The 27955-nt window shown below is 40.7% G+C and overlaps 1 protein-coding gene across 2 annotated transcripts; it reads left to right on the top strand.

Annotated features, from left to right (window-relative positions):
• Positions 1–687: 687 nt before the first annotated feature.
• On the top strand, positions 688–27653 carry TRIM37 (tripartite motif containing 37). Of its 2 annotated transcripts, XM_032201061.1 has the most exons (25): positions 688–761; positions 1599–1700; positions 2970–3010; positions 4097–4213; positions 5099–5186; positions 6009–6131; positions 7314–7437; positions 8559–8626; positions 10689–10813; positions 12233–12283; positions 12723–12804; positions 14412–14488; positions 15014–15193; positions 15859–15973; positions 16199–16411; positions 16797–16933; positions 17611–17708; positions 18470–18670; positions 20501–20812; positions 22331–22459; positions 22952–23147; positions 23763–23881; positions 25506–25658; positions 26449–26533; positions 26968–27653. In XM_032201061.1, exons 1-25 carry the CDS (start codon positions 741–743, stop codon positions 26969–26971), a joined length of 2961 nt encoding a protein of 986 aa, XP_032056952.1. In that variant the 5' UTR covers positions 688–740; the 3' UTR covers positions 26972–27653. The 2 variants fall into 2 exon arrangements, with proteins under 2 accessions (XP_032056952.1, XP_032056953.1); XM_032201062.1 differs by lacking the exon at positions 26968–27653 and having other exon boundaries at positions 26449–26537.
• The last annotated feature ends 302 nt before the right edge of the window (positions 27654–27955 follow it).

Below are 27955 nucleotides of genomic sequence, written 5' to 3'. Positions count from 1 at the left end.
GTGCCTGCAGGAAGGGGAATGCTCCTTTCTCAATCTATTGGTGCCCTGGTCAGTCTGTTTGGAGCTTGTTGTGAAGAGAAACAGGGCCTGTGTTGGGCAAGAGCACCGGGGATACCCTGATTGGATGCTGTTGAGGGCCGTTTTACCTACAAAGCTGCTCTCACTTCACAAACTGCTTGAAGCATCACAATCCTATCGATCCCTAACTGCTAGGCTTGCTCTTTACTCCCTCTACCTTCAGCAGTGCTAAAGTTCTGCTAGCACAACGTGCTCCAAGTGACCTGTAAGCGGGAAAACAAGCCCAGCTGGGCCAGCGCCTGGTACAACCACCTGTCCTCAGGGCTGCGGTTACCCAGAGCCATTCCCAAACCCCACGCGAGATGCGGGCACCCACCCGTGCAGCCCCCCGCTGCCTGCCACCGACTCGTGGGGCGGAGGGTGGGGCAGCGAGCTGAGCCCGGCGGCTGCCGCTGCTGCTCACCCCCAGGGCTGGGCTGGGCCGGACAACGGGACCCCCCCATTCCCACCCCGTTAAGACCCCAACCGCACCGAGCCTCCCGCAGCGCGCCCCCGCCACCCCGCGCGCGCCAACATTCGCCCTTAGCCCCGCCCACTCAGGGCGCGCGCGCGCAGTGCTTAAGCCCCGCCCCCTTTCCCCCTCCCTCCCTCCCTCCCCGCGGCCGCGGCCCGGCGCCACCGGAGCGCACCGGGGCCGGGCCGGGGCCGGGGGGGCCGCGGCCATGGACGAGCAGAGCGTGGAGGTGAGCGGCCCCCCCGGGACGGGCCCGGCACGGTCTGGCCCTGCCGTGCTCCTCCTGGGCCCTGCGGCCGTTAGAGGAGGGCCCGGCCTCCTGCGGGGCGCCTGGGGGCTGGGGGGGGCTCCTGGAGGGTTGAAGCTGGAGGGGGGCCGGTGCCTGGTGTGTAGGGTGGGAGCTGCTCGGTCCCGGGAATAACCTTGCTGCTTGGGGCCGGGCAAGGTGGGGCCGGGCAAATGGCTTCTCTGCCGGGGGTGCGGAGAAACCGTGCGTTAAATTGAGCCCTGCTGAGCGGGGGTGGTCGGGGGGACGTGGAGGGGGCAGAGAAACCGTGGTGGGAATGGGAGATGTTAAAAGGATGTGAATCCTATTAGTCAATAAAACGCTCTGTCTGAGGCAAGCTTTCACATCAGCGCTCTGTATCATACATGTGCTGAACGTGCTTCTCAATTAGCTTAATGTTAGTGTGTTGGAGCTCCTAGGTTTTTGAATCCGTGGGGACCGTGCAGTTGTTTCTGGCAACTGTTCAATGCTGTGCGAGCACAAGGAGGAATAATAGCTCTTGGCTGCAGAAATTCCCCCTTGGAAAAAGGGAAATCAAACAAGAAAATGTATTCCTTAAGGAACCGTGACCCAAAATGGGTGCTAAGGGCTGGTGGGATGTAAGAAGAGGTGGGGAGGAGAGCCGTGGTGTTTGACCCAGTATCTTGCTTTGAGATGCACTGCCCGTTGCTGTTTGGAATGGGATTGCACCTGTTCAACCCGGCATTCTGCCTGAAAAATGCATCTCTCATATGTCAGAAGTGTGTGGCTTAACAATAGCAATAATCTATCCTTTTCCAGAGTATTGCTGAAGTATTCCGATGTTTTATTTGTATGGAGAAATTGCGTGATGCACGACTGTGTCCTCATTGCTCCAAGCTGTGCTGTTTCAGTTGTATTCGGGTGAGTTTGCTTATTATGGCTTACTTTTGCAAACATTTGAGCTTAGAAAATACTGTGATCTCACAAACACATTCTGCCTTCTTCCTTGCTTCTTTTTGTGGGGTTCTGAGGATTCCTTTTTCCTGCTGTGTGCTCTCTGGTTTTCCTTTCAAAATCTCTTACAACGCTGAGGAAAAACTAGGCAGGCTGTGCTTTGCCTTCAGTAGTGCTAATTATAGGGACTGTCTGGAAGAGTTGCTCTTAAGAAACAGGTACCCGATGACCCTTTCTTCAACGTATTTTGAAAGTCAGTGACGTCTGTATGGAAGACAGAGTTGGGACAGGAATCAAACAATGACTGCATCTGTCAATATGGAACGTCCAGTGGGCTGAAGCAGCACCCGAAGCACCTGAATGCATTTATTATGGTGACATTACTAACGTGTGATGCTTCAGTTCTGAGTCCAGGCGTTGTGCTGTGCTAACGTAGTGCGAGAGGGTTCAGCTGGGGTTCTCAGACCTCGACCAGTACTTCAGGAATCACAACAGGCAATCATCGTTCTCTCTGAAAGCTCTGCCAAGAGCTGTCGGTGGAGGATTCGTGCAGCACGTTAAGGATGTTAGGTGGCGTGCTGTTGCTGGGTGGTGAGAGATTCTTCATGAGAATCTTTAAATGTAGCAGTGAGCTGCCAGAGGATGAGCCTCTCAGCTGCTGATCTTTTACATCTGTAAGCTGTAGTGGCCTGATGTAAAGTTCTTCCCGCAGCTCCTTGTCTTTGCATAGAACTTTCTGGAAGAGAGTTAGTCAAAGAGTCCTTGCGGATTTGAACTGCAGGTGTCTAACTTGTGTATAAATAGCTCAAGAAGAAGTAATAAGTTATCTCAAAGACTTCAGAGTCAGAAAAATATCCATGCTGTGTCTTTTGCTTTCTTTTCTTGCAATATGCTCTTTAGTCTGTAGCTATGGAAATCTGCACCAGATACGTGGTTTCTAAGGGAATATTGGGTACCTCAAAATTCCGTTTTTAGTTTTAACTGGAGTGGTTTTGACAACTAAAGAACGGTGGTGGTGGTGTTACTAAGATACAAATAGCTGCTTCTTCGGTAACTAAGTGGTTGAACAGTTAAATTACAAATCTCTAAAAATGGAAAAATGCAGGAAGGCTAAATAAAAGCTGTATTACTGCATAAAAGGTAACAAAGGGGAGTAGCTCCTAAATAACAATAGAATGTACTTGTTAGCAGTTCTTTTCTGGTGCTTTCTTTCAATTATTTTTTTTCCCTTCATAGCGTTGGCTGACTGAACAAAGAGCTCAGTGCCCTCATTGTAGGTAAGGTATTTTTAATACAAGGAATAAATTATCAGGAATTGGGTGCGTCAGCCAGTTAGTTATGAGGGGTCTTTTTTCAATGCAGTTTGCATAAATTGTTTAAGTGTGGTTTTTGAGACCTGCTGGCTGTAGCAATAAAAATTTACCTGATATATTACTTATTCTAATGTATGGTGCAGTTGTGTGATAAGCTAAGCAAGATTTCATTCTTACCCTGTTACTTTGCAGTCTTCTATTGCCATATAATAAGAGTAACTAGGTGGTGTTCCCCTTAGAACTTTTAATGTTCATCTTGCAAGAATAAGAGACCAGAAATTCCAGTGTTCGGCCTGAAACATATTTTTATTTTATACCTGTAATTTGTGAGATTTACCTTTTGTGTTGCAAATCCTCAGAGAGGTACCTCCTCAGTGTGTGCAGGTTTTGTTTTTGTTTTCAGTGCAACGCAACCCACCCCTGCCCCATGGCACACCTTAGTGCTTCTGGTGCCTGAGTACCTAGCAATTCTCGTTCTTGATAAACTGAAGTATGGGAGGTGGGGTGTGTTTTGCCCCAAGGAAGGGGAAGTAGGATGTATTTGCCTCTAAGGGAGGGGAGGTATTTATAAAAACAACCAACCATTTCTGAAAAACTTCATATTCAACTTTTAAATTATTTTATCATTCGTTCTAAGTGCCTGTAAGGAGGTAAGTATGTCTGCGTTTTACAAGGGGGATAGTTGAAGCACTCCTCTAGGGATGGCTGAATAATGGGAGGGATTGAAGAAGCATGAGAAATGAAATGATTTGCCCAGTGTTATCCAGGAGTCTATTACCAAATCTTAACGTAGTTCTTGATTTCCTCATGTAGCTGTTCTATACGTAGTTATGGGGTGGTTTGGTTTTCTTCCCCCAATATGAACAAATCAACTTAAAATGTTACATTTCTAATTTATTTTTTTTTCCTCTGAAATAAATAGTATAGCTTCAGCATTTTGCCCATGGCTTTTCCAGTACTGTAGAATTGATGAACTGGTTTAATTTCGATGCTGCTCTTTTAGTTCCTGGAGCTGAATTCTCACTGTAACTCTTGCAATGCTTCTTGCAGAGCCCCGTTGCAGCTACGAGAGCTTGTAAACTGTCGTTGGGCAGAAGAGGTCACACAACAGCTTGACACACTTCAACTGTGTAATCTGACAAAGCATGAGGAAAATGAAAAAGACAAGTAAATGGAGCATTCTTCACATGAAGGGTTTTGCATTTCACTTTACATGAGTGGACTTTTAATTTCAGCTCATTTTAAAGTCAGGGGAACAAACATATTTTTTCTTACTTAAAAACTGAATTGTGCTGTTGCTTAACAGACAAAGCAGTGCTGTTTCTAATTGTCTAAAAGTTGGAGTTCATTTCTTTCATAATTAATAGCAATGAGAAGGGTTCCTAACTTTATTTGTCTAGAAAACTACTTTTGTGTTTAAGATTTATACTCATATAAAAACATATATATATAAATATTAAATATATATATAATAGTCCGGAGATTTGGAGGAAAGAAATGTGAGGAGAATCACTGAAAAATGGATAGGGACTAATTACGTGTTCCATACCTCCTCCTTGCCCAAGTTCCTGAAACCTAGTGGAGGAGGAAGGGAGAGGCATGTGTTGGAGGTTTGCCTGGTCTGTGCTTGGCTTGCTGATTGATGCTATTCCTGAAATTTTAAGAAATGACAGAGATCAGTTTGAAAAAGCTTATAAACCATTGTTCTGTGGTTACTTTATGTTGCATATGATTGAAATTTTAATAATGTGAAGGATTAACTTCTAGAATTCAGAGCTTGATTCAGTGATGATAACCTCTGCGTGCTGAGTATAAATCAGATTTTATTAATGTACTTTCTCTTTATGAAATACTTCCTGGGAGAACACTAAAAACAACATTTATTTTCGCCAACTATTCTTGTTGCAAAACTACGCTGATGATTTATGCTTTACTGGAGTTCTGTGTTTCACTCTGAGTGTCTGGGTAGCAAAACAAATGAAAATATTAAACTGAGTTTGCAGAAAATTAACAGGTGTTTGCTGCTGCTTATGTGTTTATTTTTTATTTGAGGTGTGAAAATCATCACGAAAAGCTTAGTGTATTCTGCTGGACCTGTAAGAAGTGTATCTGCCATCAGTGTGCACTTTGGGGAGGAATGGTAAGAAGAAGCTTACTTAGATGTTGCACATGGTATGTTTGAAGAAACAGAAAAGCTATGAAACTGGCAGTGTGGCATTGAATTACTGTGCAAAAACTATAGTTATATATGCATTTATAATTATTACAAAGATTGGTTTTGCAAAGAAGTACCTTCTGTTTCTGATAATAGAAGTAAGTTTTAATTTTTGCTGAAAAATCAAAATTACCTTCTCTGTTACTAAATTCATGATGTCTTGGACAAACCATAGATGGTGGTGAAAAATTTTACGGGCAAAGGAAGTCTTTCTCAGATAACCTGTAATTTAAATGTTCTGGGCTATGATCTGTAATATATGCAAAGGTTCATTGGTAGCACGATTCACCACACTTTATTATCCCTTCAGTTGAATATCTCAAGGGGAAACTGCTGTCATGCATTGGAATATAAGTGATCGAATGTTGCTTAAACGGTGTGCTGCCTTTGTTTGGGGAGGGTGTTTTAATAATAATAGTAATAACTCTTCTATCTTTGATTTGTTAATATCATACAATAAATAAATCAGGTTATTTTTGGAGGACCATTGAGACTCCAAATAATTCTTGACAGGAAGCTTTGTTGTTGTGAAAGTCAAATTCATGACTTCTTATGAAGGGAAGTGAAAGACAGACTTCCTACATGCAATCTGCTTTGGAACCTTTCCAAAATGAGTGATACACCAGGAGGCTTTCTTCCCCTCTCTTTCAGTAATTTAATAGGACTGGAATAAAATTAAAATGGCATGTTCTATTTCCCCCATTCCCTGCCATTTATTTATTTATCTATTTATTTATTTTTTTACAGCATGGAGGACATACTTTTAAGCCACTGGCAGAAATATACGAACAACATGTCACAAAAGTAAACGAAGAAGTGGCAAAGCTTAGGAGAAGACTCATGGAACTGATCAGTTTAGTGCAAGAAGTGGTAAGAAATTGATTCAAGATAACATTAAGTTTTCCAGCAGTATGCCGTTGTCAAAGGATAACCATGAAGCAGGAAATGGAAGTAGTGTACCATTTCACATATTCGTGGATGTTTTCAGTACCTGTGTGCTCTTGTACTCTGAACGTAATCAGGTGATCCCACAGGCAGACACTTCCACTTTTTAGTTACTTTCTTTTTATAAACTGGGGAAGGACAAACATTATCCCTGTTGTTTTTGTTGCTGCCAGACGGAAAAAGATATGAGTTAGCTAGCAGGCAATTTTTGATGTATGCTATTTAAAAGCTAGACTTGTGCAGTTCTTTGAAAGTTAAATGTTTACAAATATACAAAGAGTGCAGACTGCTGTGCTAAGCAAGTACAAAAATGCTTTGTTCGAGTACAGCTTATTTTCCTTTCTTTGGGAGAAAAAAATACAAGTATATTTGAGCCTGCAGTATGGTCACTAGTTAGAGACCTGAAGTTTATGTACCCCACTTTTTCTTCCACATAGTGATAAGTGTGCTAGAAATCCAAACACCTGACATGTTCAGCCATGGCAGTTTCAGTGGCAATTCCAACAAAGCAGTGCAGTTCTCTGCATTCTAGGAAGGACCCACTGAAAGCTGTGACACTTACTTTATTTTCACAAGGACCACGCAGTAAGTAAATTTGATTTTGTAAATCAAATTATTCTTTTTTCCAAAAAAGTAACTTTGCTAAGCTGCTCAAGTTACAGAAGAGAAACAGGTACTTGTATTCACAGATATTGGTATAAAGGCTTCCTATAGGATAAATCTCTGTAATGGGAAAATATTGCTGGTTCGTTGTTAACCTTTGGTCACCCACCAGAGGGCACACTTAAATATTCAATAAAAGTCAAAGGATATTCACAACATAATAATGAAGTACTTAGATTGGCAACAGGAATAGTCTATAGTACAGCTTATCTAAAAACACATTCCTATTTTCTTATTCATGCAAATTAAATATGCAAATTTCACTCCAGTAAGATCAAGATTTTTGGTTTTCTTCCTAGAAAAATAGGGATGGAGGGGGCTCTAAACAGCCTTTTTGGATAACTCTGGGGTCTGGAAGAGTGGAGTTGACGTGCAAATGAGTGAAACGTGCTAAAGTGTGACAACTTTCTTTTTGTGCATGTTTTTTTCTGAACCCTCTTTTAGGAGAGGAATGTGGAGGCTGTGCGCAGTGCGAAGGATGAACGAGTTCGGGAAATAAGAAATGCGGTAGAGATGATGATTGCCCGGTTAGACACTCAGCTGAAGAATAAGCTTATAACACTAATGGGTGAGTATTTGCCTGATGTATTACTAATGGGAACAATAGATTCATAATGTATAGATCTATTGAGAAACTTTCTTACCCAGGAGTATGACTCCTTACACATTTTATGGTGTTAAGCAAGGAAACTGCTGACAGAAAACTCCCTACAGCAAATCTCTTATTTAATGTTGTAGTTAATCTGTTGCAGCAATAAGTTGGTAAACATACCCTGGTTTTGTTCTGTTCTAAAATTTTTCATGCTTGCAAAATGTCTTTAGCTTTGATAATGCTTGCTTTTATTCTTACAGTTCATTTCCATTTAAAAATAAAACATAATCAATGTGCTTTAGCTGTATTTTAGGATCCTCTTCAAAATGACAGTTCTTTAAAATGCTTGCTTTAAGTTAAATCCAGGATTTGTACGTATTCTGTGCCTAAATTGAATATAGTAACAAGTTGCAAGGTTTATTTTAAGGTGTAGTGATTGAAGATCAGTCTTAAAACCTTGGCAGAATGTTTTAGTTATTTTTACCTACAGATTAACATTTTGTGTGTGTGTAACACCTTTTTTTCTAAGGACTAGCAGCCACTCTTCAGACACCGAATATATCATGGTGACAAAGTAGGTTCCCACAATAGGAAAACAGACAAATGTGGCATTTATTCTTTCTTGTCAAGGTTTTCATGACAGTTGAAATCTACAAACACATTTAAACATTGTTTGTTCATTTTTTTATGAAGAAAACACTTACTATTGAAGTCCAGAGAAACAGTGGACTTTAAGAGAAAAGTGTCAGCTAATATAAAACGGATTTCTGAAGGAGTGTAAATCTAGTGAAGTCAAACCTGCCTTTTTTTTTTTGTCTAAAGAAGCGTTCCAAAACAACAAACCTATAATTTCTGGGACACAAAAATGTTTCATTACTGTCCTAACCTCAAGTGAGTTCATCACTACAGCTCTAATTAAAAACGTAGGCTTGCTTTTAAAATGCTTTCTCAATCAACCTTGGTATATTTAGAAATTCTTTACCTTATTAGGTTTTGGGGCTGCTTCCAGACAAGGGTGGGAAAAAAAAAACTAAATTTCTGAAAATCTAGCGACTGTGTCATCTCGTCTTTAACCAGGTCTTCCTTTCTTTAAACAGGTCAAAAGACATCTCTTACCCAAGAAACTGAACTTCTGGAATCCCTCCTTCAAGAAGTAGAACATCAGGTGATTATGAAAAAAAGCTGAAATGTGTTGCATAGATAATTTCTCAGTTGACCTTTTTTTCCTATTTTTAAACTATTAATTGATGGCTAGACCTGTATCTTCATGGTATCTTTTCATTACAGTGGCCTTAGGTTGCACATTTTCTTTTTAAAAACAAGTGTGCCTTCTAGAAATAATGAAATGTGTTATCTTCTGTTGTTTGAAAAGCTACTACAGGGATTACTGACAATTACAAAATCCACAATTACGCATTTGTTTAAGGTGTAACAGCATTTAGGCCATGTGGGTAGGTTCTGTTAGCTTTGACTCTGCCAACAGCATATGAATCGTGGTGGCTATAAATGGAGAATAAAGAAAAATCTGTTTCTCTCTCCAACATGACCTTGTATCACTCTTTTCACCTTGCTTCTAGCTACACAAGTTCAGCTTTTGTAAATGAAATACTCAAGTTCTGCAGAGCCTGATTGTACTGTTCCTGAACAATTTGTACCTGCTCTGAGATGAGAAAGTGGAAGGGTCTCTTTCCTTCGAGTATTACCACATCCAGTAATTGTCTTTCAGGAGGGTTTGATGTTTTGTTTTGGGGATGGTAGGGAAAGTTTCTTTGTGAATTATGCCCCTTGTCCTGTATTCATTCTCCGTTCTCCTGCCATGTTTTTGATTGAGTAAGAATGCTAAGCTGGCTTTGTAACCTGATCAGCAATTCCTGTGTTCTCCTTGCACTTGATTTAATTATTTCATACCTATGATGGAACATTGTGGTTGAGGAATTGATGACACCAGGAGGATGAGTACTCCTGCATCAGCATGTTTTTGCCTGTTTGTTGGGAGCCCTCTGTTTATAGCTTGTTCAAAAATTAGTTATGTTGCAACCCGAATGAAGACCTTGTAAATCTTTGAGAAACTGTGTATGCACATCTGCAGATCAGCTTCTCTTTTGTGGAAAAAGCATTCAAATTATAACAAGTTGACACTAATGAAATACAACCTCTTCTCCCTCCAAAACAGGAGGAAAAGCTTACTAGCTAAAGAGCCATGAGAAGATGCAGGTATCTGGCAACGGTTACTGCTAGTTTAAATTCATTATATATGTTTTTGTTAAAAGGGGCTTTGAATTTCACTTTTCTGTGTGTGTGGAAGTAATAGGATTATTTGAAGAACTCACGGCAAAAATGTGGCTCTTTTTAAATGCGCATATCAGTCTCACTTAAGCCTGGCAGAAAGTTTGAACTGTAAATCTAAGATGTATTCTTCTAGAATTTAAAGCATAAATAAGAAGCAGAGTAATTTGCTTCCGTTAGCAAATAGGTTTAGAAGATTCAGTAGTGGCTATTCAGGGAACATGCAAGATTAGCTTTGTCGAGATTTTGAAAACATTTTCATTATTAGACTGGTCCTGTAGGCCACCTTGAATGAAGTGGATTGAAATGCTTTTTTATTTTTTGCCATCTCTTTAAGATAATAAAGGCTTCATCTTGTTCAAATGTGGTTGGGAAAAGAAGTACAGTGCTTGGCAGTAAGACAGTAAAGAATAATTGAAACACAGAAACTGTCTAATGTCACAGGAGCTTGTCTTGCTGTGTCGTGATATATTGAGCAAATTATCCTAATGTCTAATTAAGCTTCTTTTCCAGATTGATTTACTCTGCTATTGTTGTATAAGCACAGTAATGTGTGCGACTTGGTATTAATCAGACATTTTTATACATACTCTTTTAATCTAAGTGAAATACGTACTAATTGTTTTAATTTTCACTGTAGATCTTGACAGTCTTCAATATTCAGGAGTTCCCAAATGGGTTGTGCAGGCCTGGTAGTGAGACAGAATTAAAATACCATTTTAACAACTTAAGAGAAACACATGACTATAGTAGCTGACAGTTTCAAGGGAAATAAACAAAGCAACAACAAAATACCCTTGAAGCATCATTGTAGATTGCATGGTGGGAAACTTTTGTGATGCTGTTGCAGACGTGAAGTTCATGTGTTTAAAAACAAGCGATCAAAATCTGTTTTGTCTTAATGATGTAAGGATATTTTTTTCCTTTTTTCCCCTGTATAGTTACGATCATGCAGCAAGAGTGAGTTGATATCCAAAAGTTCAGAGATCCTGATGATGTTCCAGCAGGTTCATCGGAAACCTATGGCCTCATTTGTCACTACTCCTGTTCCTCCAGACTTCACAAGGTAAGCATTGTTTCCTCTCTGTTGTAGCTTGAACTTGAAAGCTGTCTTATAACTGTTTGTTTTGCTTGTTAAAGAAGTATTTAGAAAAGAATATCCCTTTCCCATTTTACTGTGTAAAGGATTCCCAAATTGCTGAAGATTGTCCCATGAGACAGATCTCTTTTATATGGAAGAGGATGTTCTAGTGGCTCTGGGAGGTAGATGTATGTTGATGTGAGTGAGCCTTCTATAAAACTAGGACAGGACACTACCACTATATTTTAACGTGTGGATTTGAATGAGTGGGTGATAAGAGACTGATGGGCAGGTCGCTAGAGAGATTCCTTGATACCCACCTCTAGTGAAGAGGTGTCTTGCTTCTCTGCCTTGTAAGCTGTGGCAGCAGTAGTGGGGTTCTGTCATTTTCTCAGTGTTAAACCTGTTATCTCTGACTGAGCTGGGCTCTGGGTTTATATGCCCAAAATGTCAAGCTGTTTCATTTCTTTCAGTAGCGTATGCCTCAAGAAGGCTTTTCTGTTCCAGCAGGGCTTATTTCATAAGTCTGTGGTCTCAACTGAGGAGTCCGAACAGTGGGTTCCAGCTGACTAGACTTTTTTTCTTTGACACTTAGCTTACCGATTTGTCCTTTTTCTCTTATTATTGGGGTCGTTCAGCATATAATTGCAAGGCTCTCATGAGATGCCTCTGCAGGTCACCTTAATTCAGAATATATAGCTAAAATCACTTCCTAACACAATTCTTCTTCGCAAAAAGAGTGCTGTTAATGCTGGATTCTGAAGAAGTCTGTGGGTTTAGGATAGCTGTCTGCAAATTGTCTCCATAAAATTGTGAGCATGAGAGACCTTAAAAGAACCCCTCAAATCCACTTGTGTTCTTTAGCAAATACCAGTTTAGCTTACTTTTAAATGAAATCTCAAAACTATTGTCCTGAAGTGTATTCTGAAAAAAATGAAGTACTATCTGAGGAGAGTTTAAAGCTGAATATTCATTTTCCAGTGGCAGTAAGGTATGTACGGCTCTGAAACATGAACCATTTAAGCTTTGTATTTCTGGCCATGCAGTAGGTTCATCCTTCCAGAGCTATCAGGGAATTTTATGTTAAAAATTCACTCTTATTAACAGATTACTAGGCATAACAGGTAAAAGGGTGAATCCTCTTAACTATCTTTAAATACTTTCAGCTGCTTTTTCTTTGTAACGTAAAATACTTGATTTGATGTGCAGTATCACATGGAGAGGTGCGGGGGAGAATGGCTTATGAACGGATTCTTCAAAAGTGCTGAAATAACCCAGCGTAGTCCTGGTGAATCTCAGTGGTGCTAGTGACCTAAATCATATGAAATGCTTCTGAAAATTCCAGAAGTTGGACTTTTTAATGTCATGTTATTCATCATGTTCTAATGTATTTTTTCCTCTCAGTGAATTGGTCCCAGCCTATGACTCAACTACCTTTGTACTGGAAAACTTCAGGTAAGATTGTATCTTAAGAAATTTCTGTGACTATCAGGAAGCTTCTTCTGTTTCTTCTGCTCACGTGTAGTATTCTTTAAAACACTGAATAATCTTTACTGAATATTGTTAGATATGAACTAAGCTGTATGAATTTAGTCAAAATCTCGTTATTTACCAGGTGAATAGCAATTAACCGTAGCTAAACAGATAGATAAAAGGTTTTTCATGATAAAGACAAACTACTTAGTTTTCTTTTTTCAAAATATTGAATAACTTTGCAAGGAATACATATTCTTAAGGGCACTGCACATTTTGCATGGGCCTCATGCAGGCACACTCTGTGCAGCATGAAGGATGGCTCTACAGTGTTAAGAGTGCAAGTGTATGTGCAGCTTACTATTTCATGGAGGGTTTTGCTTTGTCCCTATAGCAAATGTTTTTTCTCCTTTCTCAATAGTACGTTGCGTCAGCGAGCAGATCCTGTTTACAGTCCACCTCTTCAAGTGTCAGGACTTTGTTGGAGGTTAAAAGTTTACCCAGTGAGTTACATTTTCAACTAAAATTGTTATCCAGCCTAAAACTCTTAGGCAGTGTGCTTTTGCTTCTCCTGTAGGGAAATATCAGATAGTTTCTTCCTCAAGAGAGGAGATATTGTATATAAAGAGCTGTATGGAAAAAAACTTAAGGCTGCAGAGTTTTAATCATCAGCCATTGAAGTATTCCCTCTCTGCTTCCAGATATCCATCATGAACATTCTTGTTAAAGTTAATCTGGTTAATGTAAAAGCAATTAGAATGTGTCATACGCCATGGAAACTATAATAGATGGTTTTACTCTTCTTGTCTTTGAGTATTTCTTGTAGATATTTCTTAGTTTGAATTAAAAGAACAACAAAAAACAAGCTGAAGTCTAGATTAATTTACAGATTCATGTTCATGAACAATACTTACTTGTGAAGCTGGGAGGAGGACAGAGTATTAGTTGAAGGGGAATCTGTTTTTCTGTGTGCACTGTTCTCAAATGCTGATGTTAAAATGTACGTATTGTACTGTCGTCCGTTCAGTGGGTTGAGTGTTCAGACTTGTGAAGCAATCTTTGTCAGTGTTGGAGCGTTAACCTGTAAGGTGTAATCTATTTTACTCCACTGTTCTGGTCAGTGCTTCCAGGAAGTTCTGACTGCAGAAATGTTTGGAGAAATATCTCCGTAAGTTTGATGGTGGAGTACAAGTTGGTGTTTTTTTTTTTATCAGTCATTTGAGTGGCATCTTCAGAGAACTGTTAAGGTCACGTAGGTACAGAACTGTATTCTAGCAGTGCAGAGGTGGACTCCTGTGTAAGTTTTCAGAGCACTGTAAATTCAGGATTGACTACGTAAGGTGTGCTGTCAAAAGACATTAAAATTAATTTTCAAGTGGTAAGTTGAAATATTTCTTCAACCTAGAGGATTGAAGTTGAACCATTCTTCATCCTTGATTGAGGTGAGTGTGATGGAAATTTTGCCATAATTTTTCTTGATTTCTGGTGATTCTAATATGGTTCCTCTGTTAACTGACCTAACTTCTCATGTTGCATGGTTTGTTTTTTTTTTTTTTAAAGAAAAAAGTATTATTCTCTCATTTCAAAAAGGAAGTGGCTTTGAAATACAGTTTTACGTGAAGCATTTCAGAACTAATGTTTAACTTGAGCTGTTTTCATGTTGAGGGCTTGAGGGAAAACAAGATATCTACTAAACTGATGAGCTTTTTTTACTGCTTTTTCAATGCTACGTTAATATATATTTTTTTTTTTTGGTATGTTGACAAATATTTGTCTATTCAGTCTGCCACTTAATTGAACTCGTAAAATATTAATAAAGTAACTAAAGCTCTGTTTGGAGTTTTATCAGTGATACAAATACTGGAGTGTGTATGCACTTCTAGATGCAAGCTCTATGTTGATTCAGATTGCAGGGTGAGCTCTTGGTCACAGAAGGAAAAAAAAGCAGAACTGTAGCATACAGAGTAGCCTACTGCTGAAAATATGATTGAAGCTGTTTTCTGAAACTGTTTTCTGAGCCTTGAAGAGTGGGGAGTGTACAGGTGAGGTTTGTTTGGCTTTAGCTTTTTTTTTAACCAATTTATCTTCTCCTAATTTTCTATTTTTCAAGGATGGAAATGGAGTGGTACGGGGCTACTACCTGTCTGTGTTCTTGGAGCTGTCAGCTGGACTGCCAGAGACTTCCAAGTAAGCATACCGGCAGTAAGAACAGCCCTGTTGTGGTTGGGTGTGTTTTTTGTTGGTTGGGTTGGTTTGTGTTTTTTGTTTGTTTCTTCTTCTGTTGGCAGAGCATCTGGAGAGGTTGGAAAAGAATGACCTGAAGTCCTGTAGTGTTGCTAGGGACTGATGCAGTCAGCATTGAAAGTGAGATTCATGTTGTCTGAGCTTTGAATCGTGCCTGTAGTATTTTCAAGATGCTACTCAGTGCCTTAATTAAGATAGAAAACAAGCTGGCTAAGCAACAGAGGAGAGTATGTGTCTCCTGGTATTTAGTCACAGACTTAGAGTTGGTCTGACGGACTGTTCCCTTCTACTACCTTCCTTCCCCAGTAGTGTTTATGTAAATTTTCAATAACATTTTACAACCGAGTCACCTTTTCAGCTGGACGTGCCAACTTCCCAGGAAGTGCAGTTCTCTTAAACTTGACACATTCAGCTATTCTGATGTCTCTTTGCTTTGGTATTACTAATCTGTGATCTTCCTCTGTGCAGGTACGAGTACCGTGTAGAAATGGTTCACCAGTCCACCAATGATCCCACTAAAAACATAATTAGAGAGTTTGCTTCTGATTTTGAAGTTGGAGAATGCTGGGGTTACAACAGATTCTTTCGTCTAGACTTGCTAGCTAATGAAGGCTATCTGAACAGACAGAATGACACTGTGATCCTAAGGTATGAACGACAACTTAGTGTAGTTTTTTCTGCTATTATTTCATAAAGTATCATACTTCTGTAGTAGGAAACGATTAAGTAGTTGAATTTAAAATAACTGACATGTTTTGTCATGAATAGATTTCACTGTCATTAGCAAACTTGTTCCTTTAAAGCTTAAGGGAGTTGAGAAAAGTTCAAATATTCATTTGAGAAGTAGCTGTCCTTGACTTTAATATGCCTTGGTTGGACATCTGTAGGTAACTCAGAAGAAAAAGGTATATTCTTTCCCTTGGAGTGTAGTGAGCATGGGAGAACTTTGGGCATGAAGGAAGCCTGTAATGTAAGGCAACTAATGCTGCCAATAGAAACAGCAATGTCGTGACAAATATAGAAGCTTTGCCTACTTCAGATGCATCTGCAAAGTCCTACTCTTGCTACTGTTAAATGCTTTGTATAATGTTAATTCTGATTGTTTGGCTTGTGAAGATAGCTACCTCTTCTGTAACTGCTTCAGCTACAAAATGCATCCTGTTTCCAGTCAGTGCATTCAGGATACTGAGTACAGAAGTACATGTTGTGATGAAATACACCAAACAGACTAGATTCCAGCTTGCCTGATGGACTTATGCATGGCTTTTCAGACTTGGAAAAGTTTCAGTTTTCTGACAAATGTTGTTTTGAAGGTTTCAGGTGCGCTCACCAACCTTTTTCCAAAAGTGTCGGGATCAACACTGGTATATTGCTCAGTTGGAAGCAGCTCAGACAAGTTATATCCAACAAATAAATAATCTCAAAGAAGTAAGTGGGATATTTATTGCTGTAAAATCACCTTTTATTGACCATCAATGAACTGGTTTAGGTTACAAAGTTCACATTGGATGATTTTGTGTACTTGGGTAGCTATTGGTGCTTTGATATTGTCATTATTAAAATATGATATATGCAAGTCAACAAAATAACTTGATGATGCTGCTCCATTGTAGTCTTCTATGTGCACTTTTGTGTATTCTTCTATTATTTAAGAGGCTTGCGATTGAACTTTCCCGGACTCAGAAATCACGAGGCATTTCACCTCCAGACACCCATCTTAGTCCCCAGAACGATGATAGTCCAGAAACAAGATCAAAGAAGTCTGGACAAAGCACTGAAGTACTACTTGAGAATGTTGCTGCTCCAGGATTAGCGCGAGACAGCAAGGAGGAGGATGAAGAGAAGATCCAGCATGAAGACTTTAATGTAGGAATTGTCTCTCTTCTGCCTGCTTTTCTGTGTAGCTTTTTATGCTAGGATAGCCGTAGAAACGTAAGTGAACTTCTGAGTTGTAAATTAGATTTGTAAGTGTCTGTGTGGAAATAGGAGATAACAAACTTGAGAGGTAGTAAGAGATGACAGAGGTGTTCTGGAACAGAGCTACATGATCCTACCACAAGAAGGTTTCCCAGCTGCAGCTGAAAAATCCAACTTTCCTGTTTGTTACCAGCTTTTAGTTTTTGCTTTCAAAACCCTCTTAATTTTTCTATGATTGTGTGACACCTCTGTGGAGATAGGATTTCTCTTTGTGTGTTTTGGTAAATGCATTAAGGTGTGAGTGAGATGTTCCTTTTTGTTCTGTTATTTCTAGCATGAACTCTCTGATGGTGATTTGGATGTAGATCTTGCTGGAGAAGATGAGGTGAACCACCTTGACGGTAGCAGCTCTTCAGCTAGTTCGACTGCAACTAGTAACACTGAAGAAAATGATATTGATGAAGAAACTATGTGAGTAACTTAAAGTGCCTCTGGGATCATCACTGTGTCTCCCAGTGGTAATCATCCTGTTCTAGTGGAAACTGACTCATTTGATATATTGCTGTTACGGTGTATGTGGGAGTCAGTGCAACCTGAGGGATGTTTCCTGTACTGGAAACAACATGAACTGGTACAGTTAATCTTACACATTGAATTTTCAGACAGCTAGTTCTTTTCTTTCTGGTCTCCTTTCTATTTTTTGTAACATTTTCTACCTCTGACTCTGTAAAAGTTCTTTCCCAGAACGCCAAGAAACCTGTTTCTATACTGATCAACACTAATGAGATAGAGGCTTGGTATTAGAACGTGGTGTGCATGGAGGTAGGAGAGTGATGATAAGGACAGGTAGTTAACTAAAACTAGAGAATTTAAATTTCTTAGCTGATGTGATGCCAAATCCTAAAATCTTCATTAAAACACGAAAACGTGTTGTAACACATACTGATACAGATGTTTGCAGGATGAGATTTTACAATCTAGATGTCTGACACTTTTACTTATTTAATTTGTGTGGCTGGGGATGCAGAAGATACTATTTACAGTGCTTCGTGTTTTTCTCAGTGGTATGTGCCATAACGTTTAAATGGGCCTGCCAGAAGATAATAATTAATTGCATTCTCCCTTTTCCACCCCAATCATCACCTGAGGTCTGGAGAAAATGACGTGGAATACAGTAATAATATGGAGTTGGAAGAAGGAGATCTCATGGAGGATGCAGCAGCTGCTGCTACTCCTGGAGCGTCAGGTATGAAAAACAGCCTTCAGAATTCCCATTTATGCAAAACGCTGCTGGGTTTCTTCCCCTGCTCTTCTTGGAAGCAACACCAAGCTGTGTGTTCTGCGGGCATTTCTATTTTTGGAAATGCTGCATCATGTAGTTTGTACTGATTATTGCAGTGTGGCAGAAACGTCTCATTGGTTCAGTTAAAAAAAAAAAAAAAAAAAAGGCGGGGGGAATCTTTTGAATGTGCTCATTTAAAAACGGTGTGTAAGTTAGAAGGGAGATCTCTGTGCCTCTTTGAAAACCCTTCCATTTCAATCAAAATTAGATTGCCAAGCAATTTCTAACTAATGTCTCTGTGGCCTCTGAACATGTGATACATTCACCTGGATTTTAGTGCTCTGTAAAACCTAAACTACATGGAATGAATGAAGTGAAAAATCTTTACAAGTCAAGCAGAAATATATTTTAATTGTGATAATTATTTAATTATTTCTGTTCTTTAATTGTAATAATGGAAAGGTGAGCCATAGGTTAACAAGATCCTGAGATGTCGAATATATACGTATTTATGGCAGAGATGACCACAGATCAGGGGTGGCATTCACCAGAAGTGGAATTTATGCTGCAGTGGCTAATGGGGAGAGAGGAAAAAGCTATAAAGTTTATGTGCATGCCTTCAGAATAATCTTTGTATTGATTTGTTAATTAACATTTTCAATCTATTAAGAGGTATACATAAAATAGATGAAATGAAATACTTTTTGTCCATAACTCTTCCGTAGGTACCAGCCATGGCTACACCAGTGCAAGTGGAAGACCTTCAAGGCGGGGAGGAGGTGTCCTAGGCTCAACAGCCAGTAGCAGTTTACTAGATATTGATCCCTTGATTTTAATCCACTTGTTGGATCTAAAAGACAGAAATGGTATGGAAAACCTCTGGGGCCTTCAGCCACGTCCACCTGCCTCTCTTCTACAGAACAGAGGTAACTGCACGTCACGTCTCAAATAATCTAATTGCAACCTGGAAATATCTGAGAATGCAGTTCCAGAGTTAGAAGCAGGTTTGAGGAGTGGGTGAAGAATAATGACAGGCAGTTCTCACTGATAGCTAGACTTTCACATCCTCCTCTGTGCTCATCAGTATGCTGTATCTTACTGCCTGCTCTGATGTTTTCTTTGTCTTAATGGTTGACCTCAGCTTGAGAATGCCAGATGACTCAACTGAAAACAGCAGTGTCTATCGAGGAGGGTCTTCGCGTCTGTTCTTGGGGGCTGTGACTGAAGTGGCTGGCTGGTTTGTGTAGCAACATAGCAGTGATGCAGTTCGTGCAGTTTCTTTGAAAGCTGCTGTGGGAGATGAATGAAAGGCCCTTTTGTAGAAGAGGTTAGCATTGAAAGTCAAAATAACACAAAACAGCTATCTGCTCAGAAAGCAGTTACACCTCTTGCTTCACACAATTTGTACATTTGATGGTTTAGAGTACCAGGAGCGCAGTGTGTACTAACAAGAAAAGAAATCCAGGAATTTACTTCTATATGAAAAAAAGGCACTTGGAACTAGAAAGATGTATGTAGCAGCAAAGCTGGAAACGCAAGCAGAGGGCAAAGGAATGTTGGCTAGAAAACACTAAAAACCAACAGCTCAGAAAGAGCCCATGTAAGCACTTAGGGAAGAAAAATGGATCAGAATGTCAGGAGGAAGTAATGTGATGCTATTTAAATAATTGAAGATTATGATAAGAGTGCTTTCAGTTTGTGTGGGACCCTTCATCTGAAAACAGCAATTAAGTTCATGTGCAGCAAAAGCAAGATACCTGGCAGCTCTGGCACCTGTGGTTATTACTGATGGTAATCCATCTCCAAAAATGGAGGTCAATTCCACAAGTACAAAAGAGGAGGCAGCGTGTGGGCTGTGTGTCTGAGCTCTGCTTTGCCTGGAAAAGGCCTAGACAAAAGGACTTTAAGAGGAGGCACTGCGTTTTGGGCTGTAGTACTTGAGCAAGATTAAGCTCTGCTGCTGTATTGAGTGGGTTCTTGGTCTTAAGCTCCTGGTTACACAGCTGAAATTACCTGCTCTGCTGAGGTACCCTTAAGGTTTGACTGTTCCCAGAGCTTATTCAAGTCATCCAAATAGGAGAAAGCTGCTGTTACGTGTAGAGTTTGCTGAACTTCACCTCCTAAAATGAAGGTTTCCAAGAGCCACTTGGCTTTGCAGCTCTGAACCAGCTGAATTTGCAATGAAATATCTATAGACTGTAGCACTCAGACATTAAAGTTGATCTAATTCCAGCTAAGCAGCACACAGGCATACTCAGGTGTTAGCTCTTTGACCTGATGTTGTCATGTTAGGTACCGAGGGGAATTCCTTCCCTAGTTTCAGATTCGAGTTGTGTGTTAGCATGAAATGGTGGTGGTTTGAGAATCTTATACAGGTATTTAACGCATTTTATAAAAACATTTAACAAATCTGATGTTTTAACTAGCAACCAGACTTGCTTGTCTGGCAATACAGGGTTGTCGTCAGAATTCATGTCATAGTATCGGGGTCTTCATTCCTCCATAGAACAAGTTCTGGGCCCTTCTGCTATGGCAGGGAGAGAACAGCAATCTGCTGTGCCAGTAGTGATGCAGTGCTAGCATCCTAAATACTATGGTGCTATAGTGTACAGAAGGAAGTGTTTGTATCCATTGTTTTATAGTAGTGCAGAATGTAGAATCCTTGTAGCTGTTAAAAAAAAAAAATAGATACCTGTTTTTATTTGAGAACTGTTTTACTTACCTGTTGTGTTCTTTAACTTTTCCCCTTGGTGAAGCATCATCGTATTCTCTAAAAGATCGAGATCAGCGGAGACACCAGGCGATGTGGCGTGTGCCGCCTGACCTGAAGATGCTGAAGAGACTTAAAACTCAGATGGCTGAAGTACGAAGCAAGATGTCTGATGTGAAGAACCAGCTATCAGAAGTAAGAAGCAGCAACGCTGGCTCATGCGATGGGCAGCCCAACTTCTTCTCCATTGAGCAAGGTGCTTTAGCTGCCTGTGGAACAGACAGCTGCAGCAAGCTGCAAGAAATAGGAATGGAACTACTGACCAAGTCTTCAGTTACCAGTTGTTACATAAGGAATTGTAAGTGCTCAGAGAAGGGAGGGATGTAAATGTCACTTGGATAGGTGGTTTATGTATCCAGGCACCTGGAAATAGACCTTTTTGTAGTTATTCATACTCAAGAATACATAAATTTAAAATCTAAAATTTTTAGTCCCGAATGAGTAGTACACCTACAGTGAGAAAGTTCTGAAGTTTAATGCAGTATTGAACTGATTCTAGCTGAAGGTCGTTTCTTGGTGAGTGCTGCTCTAGATCATCTATGAATTGATGTTTCGTGATGCTTGTGGAGAGACTTTGCCTTTTGAAAGGTGACCTCTTTCAAAGAGGTGCCTGTGTCTGTCTCTTCAGGTACTGTCACTGAATCCTGGTAGGTGTCACTGGTGTAAGCCAGTGTGGAATTTTTCAAGTGCCAGCACAAAGACTGTGCAAGTTGCTGATGACCTTAATAAAGGCACAGATGGTTCAGTCTTCTCTCACTTCCCTGTTGCCTGGGACAGATGATTTTCCAGCATTCTGAGTTTTGATTCAAGTTACTGCTCGTCTTTTTGGAGCCAAGGCGAGTAAGAAATCTATTACAAATGTCTGAGTGGACTGAAGAGCTGGTATAATAGTCCTGTTCTTCTCTGTTCCTTTCAACACTGACCTGCAAAAAAGGGCTTTGGCAGCTCCAGCCAAGTTCTAGCCTGCATTTCATCACTTCCACAGAGCAGAAAATTTCTTCTCTGGTGCTCATTGAGGATAGAATTGCATCTTAGTTAGGAGCCTTAAATTGCACCATTAGTAAGCCACAGAAGAATCAAGCCACACCTTTGGAAATGCTAGCATTTGTGTGTTGTGTGGCTTTTAGTGCTACCTCTTTCCTTAGCAAATGCTTCATCTTTCAAAGACTGTTAAGGCAGGAGGAAGTCCCTTCACTATGCAGCAGAACTAGAAGAATGGGCATACATTGTTCTGTAAAACTGGAGCAATCTTCTGACTTGCATTGAAGCTTAAATTCACTTCTATGGGATGTGGTGACAGTAAAACTTAGTGTTTTGCTGTTCCAGTTGCCACTCCATTCCTATACCTAGATGAGTTTCTGTACCATGAATCACACTGACACACGGTCAGGAAACAGGGAATTTGGGAAGTTACGGATGGTGCGAGTCCCATAACCTGACACCAGTCTAGCATTTGAGGTCCTCAGTGACCTTGGGCTTCAAACGTAAGAGCTGAGAGATGGTTTTGGCTGTCCGTATCCTTTACACTTCCATGCTGGAGTACGATGGCTGAAGCCATCTGGGTGATCGCTTCCTGAAGGATCTCTCACTGGAAGGCAAGCAGGCATTTCTGGTGTATGCTCAGCCTTATCCCTAGTTACTTCAGCTTTGTTCTAGACCACGTCTTTGACAGGAAGGGCGTGGAAGGAGTCGTGTGCGGGTTAGGGAGTTGAACTCGATTTGTCTCATTGCTTGTTAACCACTTAAAACAAGCAGGAATGCAGAATACTGTAGCAGTTTGATTGAATCTTTGTCACATCGTAAACTGTTTTTGCAGCTGTGAGTAAGAAAAGTAACTCCCCCAAGCCTATTCGCTCTGGAGCAGCAGGGAGTCTGTCTTTACGAAGAGCTATGGACTGCGGGGAAAGCAACCTTCGGCTAAAGGGAGACATTCAAACTTCTGAGGGTAAGCAGTCATCTGAACTTGTGTGGTGCATTGCATCTTAGCATGTGTTGTGCAAAAGCTTTTCAAAAAGTCCCTTTGATTGGCAACCGAAGTTTGCCTGAGACTTGGCTGGATCTGTTCTCAAATCCTTTAAATGTTACTGTACCTGTGTAGACCCTAGATAAGTGGTCAGCTGTGGAACAGTGCCACACAGCTGACTTGTTGATAGAGCATAGATGTATGTGTTGGATATTGCTTCTGGTCCCTCTGAAGACATTTCAGGGGTTACCTTTACAGCGAAAACCATAGATGACAAAATACTGAACAAACTTAAATTGTGATTTGACTTAAAGGGAATTCAAGAAAAATCCCAATGTGTGTGACTGGAAGAATTGTAGAGTGTTGCTGCTCCTGGGTTTTATGCTGCGTTTCCGTGATTGAAATGAAATACAGTTAAGCATCCAGTTAAAACAAAAGTGGATGTGCTTTGAGCTTCTCTCCCTCTTTTCTCAGGTGGCCTAGGGAGTTCAAAGTCAAGCAGTCGGCACCACTGTCCCAGGCCCCTGGCCAGCAGTAATGCTGCTGAGGCTCTGCCTAAGGCAGAGGAAAGACCTTGTGAAGTTTCAGATTCTGATGTGGGAGTTTCTGGCTTAAATGGCTTAACTGCTGTAGAGAAGACCAGAAAAGCTGGTGCTCTCATTGCTCTAGGGTAAGGACTTTTTTTTTCCCCTCCCTTTCCTTGTCTCTTTCTTTCTTCCTTTTTCTGATCTAGAAAAAATGCCAATCCACTATCCCAAGTGCTTGGAACATGGAAGTGAAATTACTTTGAAGTTTACTTGGTTGCTGCTGTTCCCTATGGAGATCAGTTTTTTGTTTTATAACTAGAGTATAGGTCATCTTTTCTTTCTTAATTGTCCGCTAAGGTAGTCTGCTACTTTCATTTGAAAGGCTTTTTTCCCACAATTCGTTCCAAAATATCATCTAACTGAGGGTTGCTACTTTGGGTTTCCTCATTTAAGAGAACACTCTTCACTGGGACTCTGTTTTTCAGTAGTTTCATAATAGTTCAGTAACACATCTCAGAGGGTTAAGTGCATTTTCTAAAAGTACTAAAGATTACAATTATTTTGAAAATACAAACTCTGGGGTTTAGGTTTTCAGATTTTAAATACTTCTAAATTAGTTAAAGCTGGAAGTTTAAGTGGAAATGGCTTGAAACAAGGAGTAAAACTAGATGATGCACTAAAAGGAGCTGTTTCCTTAGCTGGATTAAAGCTGAATTTCTAATGTATGTTTCTGTGTTTCTCCTAAATCCTTTCCCAAGGTCAAACTCTAAAGGATATCGCACTGAGGGAACACAGTCAGGTAGTCTGGAAAACAACGCTGAAACTGGTGAACTGCAGGGCGTGCTTTCTGAAGGCGCTTCAGCGGGGCCAGAAGAAGGTAAATTGGATGTTGTACAGGGCAAATGCAGCGTTGTCCCTCGTCCAGTCTGTGGTTGTTCATTTCTGTAATGGAAATAGCTTGAAGGGGAGAAAAAATCACCTGTGTCTATGGGTGTTGAACTTCGCTATAACGTTTGGCAGCTGTTGTATAAATCTAAATGAGGAAGGAACATCTCCGTGCCACTGCTCTCTGTGGAGTAATAGTGATGTTATGGTACAACAGGAACGTGGAGAGCTAGCAGATGAGGTTACAAGGTGCCACCTATGTCTCTGGACTACTGCTTGTTTTTTCTACCTCTTGATATGCCTCTGGGTCTTTTGCTTTGCTGTTTGTTTTTGTGGCCATGTAGATAATTTCTTATCTAATTAAACTAATAGTCAGTGACCTTGACTGTTAAGTTAAGCTTTCAGGAACAAGCCACAGTGGTAACTACCTCCACATCACACTAGAATCCCTCCAGTGTTTCGTTTGTATTGGGTGTTGTGGTACGTAAGCCAGTTTCCTTAGAGACTTAGAGGAAACTTTTCCCCCTCCCTTCCTGCATCCTTTCCATGCTGGAAAAAAATATTATTGCCTTTCTTTTTGAAAGTCCACGTAGAAGAGTTTTTTTTCTTATCTTGCTAAAACTCTCCTGCCTTCCACCCCTGCACTAATTTGAATTTCAATGACTGAATTGTAGCGCAAAGCCTATATTAAGGTGCCAGCATCCATCTCTATCTGCAGTGTGCAATATTGTGTAGGAGTTGGCATTTACAGAAGGTCTCTCAGTGACAAAACTGAATTTCTGCTCTTAGTCACTGCAGCGTGATCGTGATGTGCTCCCGCAGTTCTCCTATTATAGCAGAGAGTCTAATAGGAAAATGTTTTAAGAACTAAAATACTTCATTGTTAAAAACCCCAGGAAACAAATATTACTATTTTTTTTCCTTTTGGAGGAAAAACTACAGTAGAGTTGGCATCTCACTTAACTACTTGCTTTCTCTTAGCAATGACTATCAACTCTGGAGAAGTAAAAGAGCAGAACAAACCCTTTTGGTCAGCTACAGAACAGTATAAAAGGGAGGATTTTGATACCAGTGCACTCCTGAGTTCTGGCAAAACAAAAGAAGCCACCTTGAATATCATCAATAGCTCTGGTTCCTTTTTGAAGGAAAGGCATAGTTTTGTGTGCGAGACTTCAATAGATTACATAGAGTATTGCCGCTTGAAGGATGTGGTAGATGTATCTGTGTAGAGGGTCACACTATCCCTTAACTGTTAAAGAATCCACCTGTATTTTCTGTCCTACTTGCAGAGGTAGACAGAGCAGCTGGCAGAGAGTGCAGCTGAACAGGAAGGAACCTGAGTCTGCACTCAGCTGGTGGCTTGCTGGAACTGCTCCTCTCAAGCTAAGCTGCGCTGCACAATTAGGATGTTTTCAAAGCTGGTCCCCGCTGTTTTGTCAAATTCCTTAGTGCCTTGGTAAATACATTAGCTCAAAAGATGCTCTTTCGCCCTTGTTCTCCTGCCAGCTCTTGGTATTTGATATTGATAACTCTAACATGTGAAGAAAGTTTAATGCTGTAGCTACAGAGATCTTACTGCCACCACTTTTGCTTTTGTTTGTTTATTTTTTTTGTAGGTGGGGCATGTCAGAAGCATGTCCTTCACCTCCTGCCAGGAATGAGCAGTGATAGTGACATTGAATGTGACACAGAAAACGAAGAGCAGGAGGATGCCACCTCTACGTCGGAGGGGTTTAACCATGCCTTTTCTGTGCAGTCCTCCAGTGAAGGTAGAACTGGTCGTGTTCGCGTCTTGTGAGTCTGCCTCAGCGCTGCTGCTGAAGCAGGGGTGGTGATGGTGCCGTAGAGGTATTAAAGCATGAGTAAGAGCCAATAAGATTTGGAACTCCTCTCCTGGGATCCTAATTAAAAGCAGATCAAAACAGAAGAGGGGAACTCTCACTAGCCTTGAGAAGTCAGTTTAGGTGAATCTCACAGGGGAAGTGTTGGAAAACCCATAGCTTCAGTTCTTCTGAATTGGAACTCCCTGTGCACCAGCACTGGCACCGTAAGTAGGCTACCTTCAGGGAGGTAACCACTGCCTGAGACGTGGATTTGCATCTTAATTGGCAGGAGTGTGCTTTGAGCACTTCAGTGTAATTTTAAAAACTCATTTCATATATTTCTGAAAAGCTTTAACCTTCTGATCAAATGAAAACCTGTAAGGTGACATCTGATGCTGGTTGGAGCTGATTTGGGCCTGAATAAGCACCTCACTGTGCATTAGCAGGATGGCCTAACGACTCAGCCCAGTAATTAGTTTACAGCTTTGCTGTGTGTCTGCAGCAGGCATTAAATCTTTGCAACTCATCGGAATAATAAAAACTTCGCTCGTATCTGTGCTTGACTAAAGTTATCTTTAATTTAAAACCCTATGGCAGTCCTAGCAGTGTCGATCACATCGTGTACCAGTATGTTAGGGATGAAGTACAACGGAACAGCACTTGCAAGTGATGGAACATTAACTCTCTCTGTTCTGATTGCTTGCCTGGTAAAGTTTTTTTTTTTGTTTGTTTTCAGCCTCAGAGCGGTGCTCAGCGTTCCCAGAGGGTGATCAAGTCGGTCCTGATGATCTCAGCTTTGTTAATGGAGAAGACAACACCAGGTAATTCTAACTGTTTGCCTTAGCTAGCTCCTGAGGTGACCGGATCCCTGGGGATGCACCTTTCCTGTACTGCCCCTCGAGCTGCAGAGATTAGAGGAAATGTTCATCTTCCTTCAGGTAGACAGAAGGGTGTTTGTGCAGCCTAATGCACCACAGCCTGCCCCCAGGAGAGGCAGAGCAGACAGGTGAGCTCCTGGTCTGTGTGGCTAACTTGGCTCCTCAGGGCTGTTCAGTGATCTGCATTTTTAGGGCAGCCTTTAAAAATTACACTGCTAAGGAAGGACTACCTGAGTTATTGGTGATTATGTAAGCATGCAAAAAATGGGGTTTCAGTACCCAGCACAGAACTTTGAATTACCAGGTTGTATTTGTTGAAGCCTTGAAACTGTCCCAGAACAAGGGTTTTCAATGAAAGCTGACTTTCTTTGAACCAGATAGAGAACTGGCTCGGGGCCTGAAGACTCGCTGGCTCGTGTTCCTGGGAAGAGGTGCATTTATTCACTGGAGCTTAGTCCGAGGCTGTTGATGGTTTTGTGTGCACTCCATTCTGTCAATACCATTGTGTGGTTCTTCTGCAGTCATCTTAAACCTGTTACTGGGGCAAAATGACCTTTAAAGGCTTATTATAAAGGTTGCGTTCCTGCTGGCTCTGCCAGCTTCAGATGCTCTGAAAAAATGTCCAAAATGTGCTGGAGCCCTGTTTCAGGCTGTCCTCTTGTGTCATTGGAGTAACAGCCAATGCACGAATGTCCTCGTTTTAAACGGTCTGAACTGACTGAGACTACTGACTGCCACTGCTGCAGTGGCTCGAGAGTTGGGGTAAAGTAGCTGGCACAGAAGTTGTTTTCCGCAGACTGTGCTGTGGACCAACCGAACACATTGCCAAACTTTTTGCCACTGTGCATTGCATTTTGAGCTGCTAAACTACTTGTGAAGCTATGATGAAAGCTGAATAACTGGTTAGTGAAAAAGCATGAATTTATGTGATAGTTGTCCTTGTCTCAGCTGACTACTGGCATTCATTTTCATGTGAGTGTTCCGCAGTGTAAGTGCTGTACAACTCATAGTTTAAAACTGTTTGCACTTTGTTAATAAAATGAATGTTGAAATCTGGTGTGAAGTTTTAGATGTTCATGTGTAAATATGTAAAAGGGTACAGGCTGTCTGTTAAGATAAGCAGAACACTGTCACCAAACTTGACTTGCTCTTTAGTACTGAATTGGTATCATGCCTGCCTGAATATAGGAGAACTTTCTTCTGCTGTACAGCTGTCACTTCTTTTAAGCCCCTTTCACCAAGTAAATCAGGAAATCCACAGGAAATTTTAAAGCTGTGTTGAGGGAAGCCAGACCAACTATTTAAATCTTATACATTCAGATAGGAATCGAGGAGGGTCTATGGCTTTTACCTGACTTGCTCTTT

This window comes from Aythya fuligula, chromosome 20, assembly GCF_009819795.1.
Source record: "Aythya fuligula isolate bAytFul2 chromosome 20, bAytFul2.pri, whole genome shotgun sequence".
Classification (NCBI taxonomy): domain Eukaryota; kingdom Metazoa; phylum Chordata; class Aves; order Anseriformes; family Anatidae; genus Aythya; species Aythya fuligula.
Note: the sequence above shows the minus strand (reverse complement) of the source record. Positions and strands in the feature narration are given on the sequence as shown.

Bases quoted from the DNA above. Each gene is read 5' to 3' on its own strand.
- TRIM37 (XM_032201061.1), top strand. From the start codon at position 741: ATGGACGAGCAGAGCGTGGAG. The intron at 762-1,598 runs GTGAGCGGCCCC...ATCCTTTTCCAG, and splicing joins TGGACGAGCAGAGCGTGGAG to AGTATTGCTGAAGTATTCCG. The intron at 23,882-25,505 runs GTAAATTGGATG...TTTTTTTTGTAG, and splicing joins TTCAGCGGGGCCAGAAGAAG to GTGGGGCATGTCAGAAGCAT.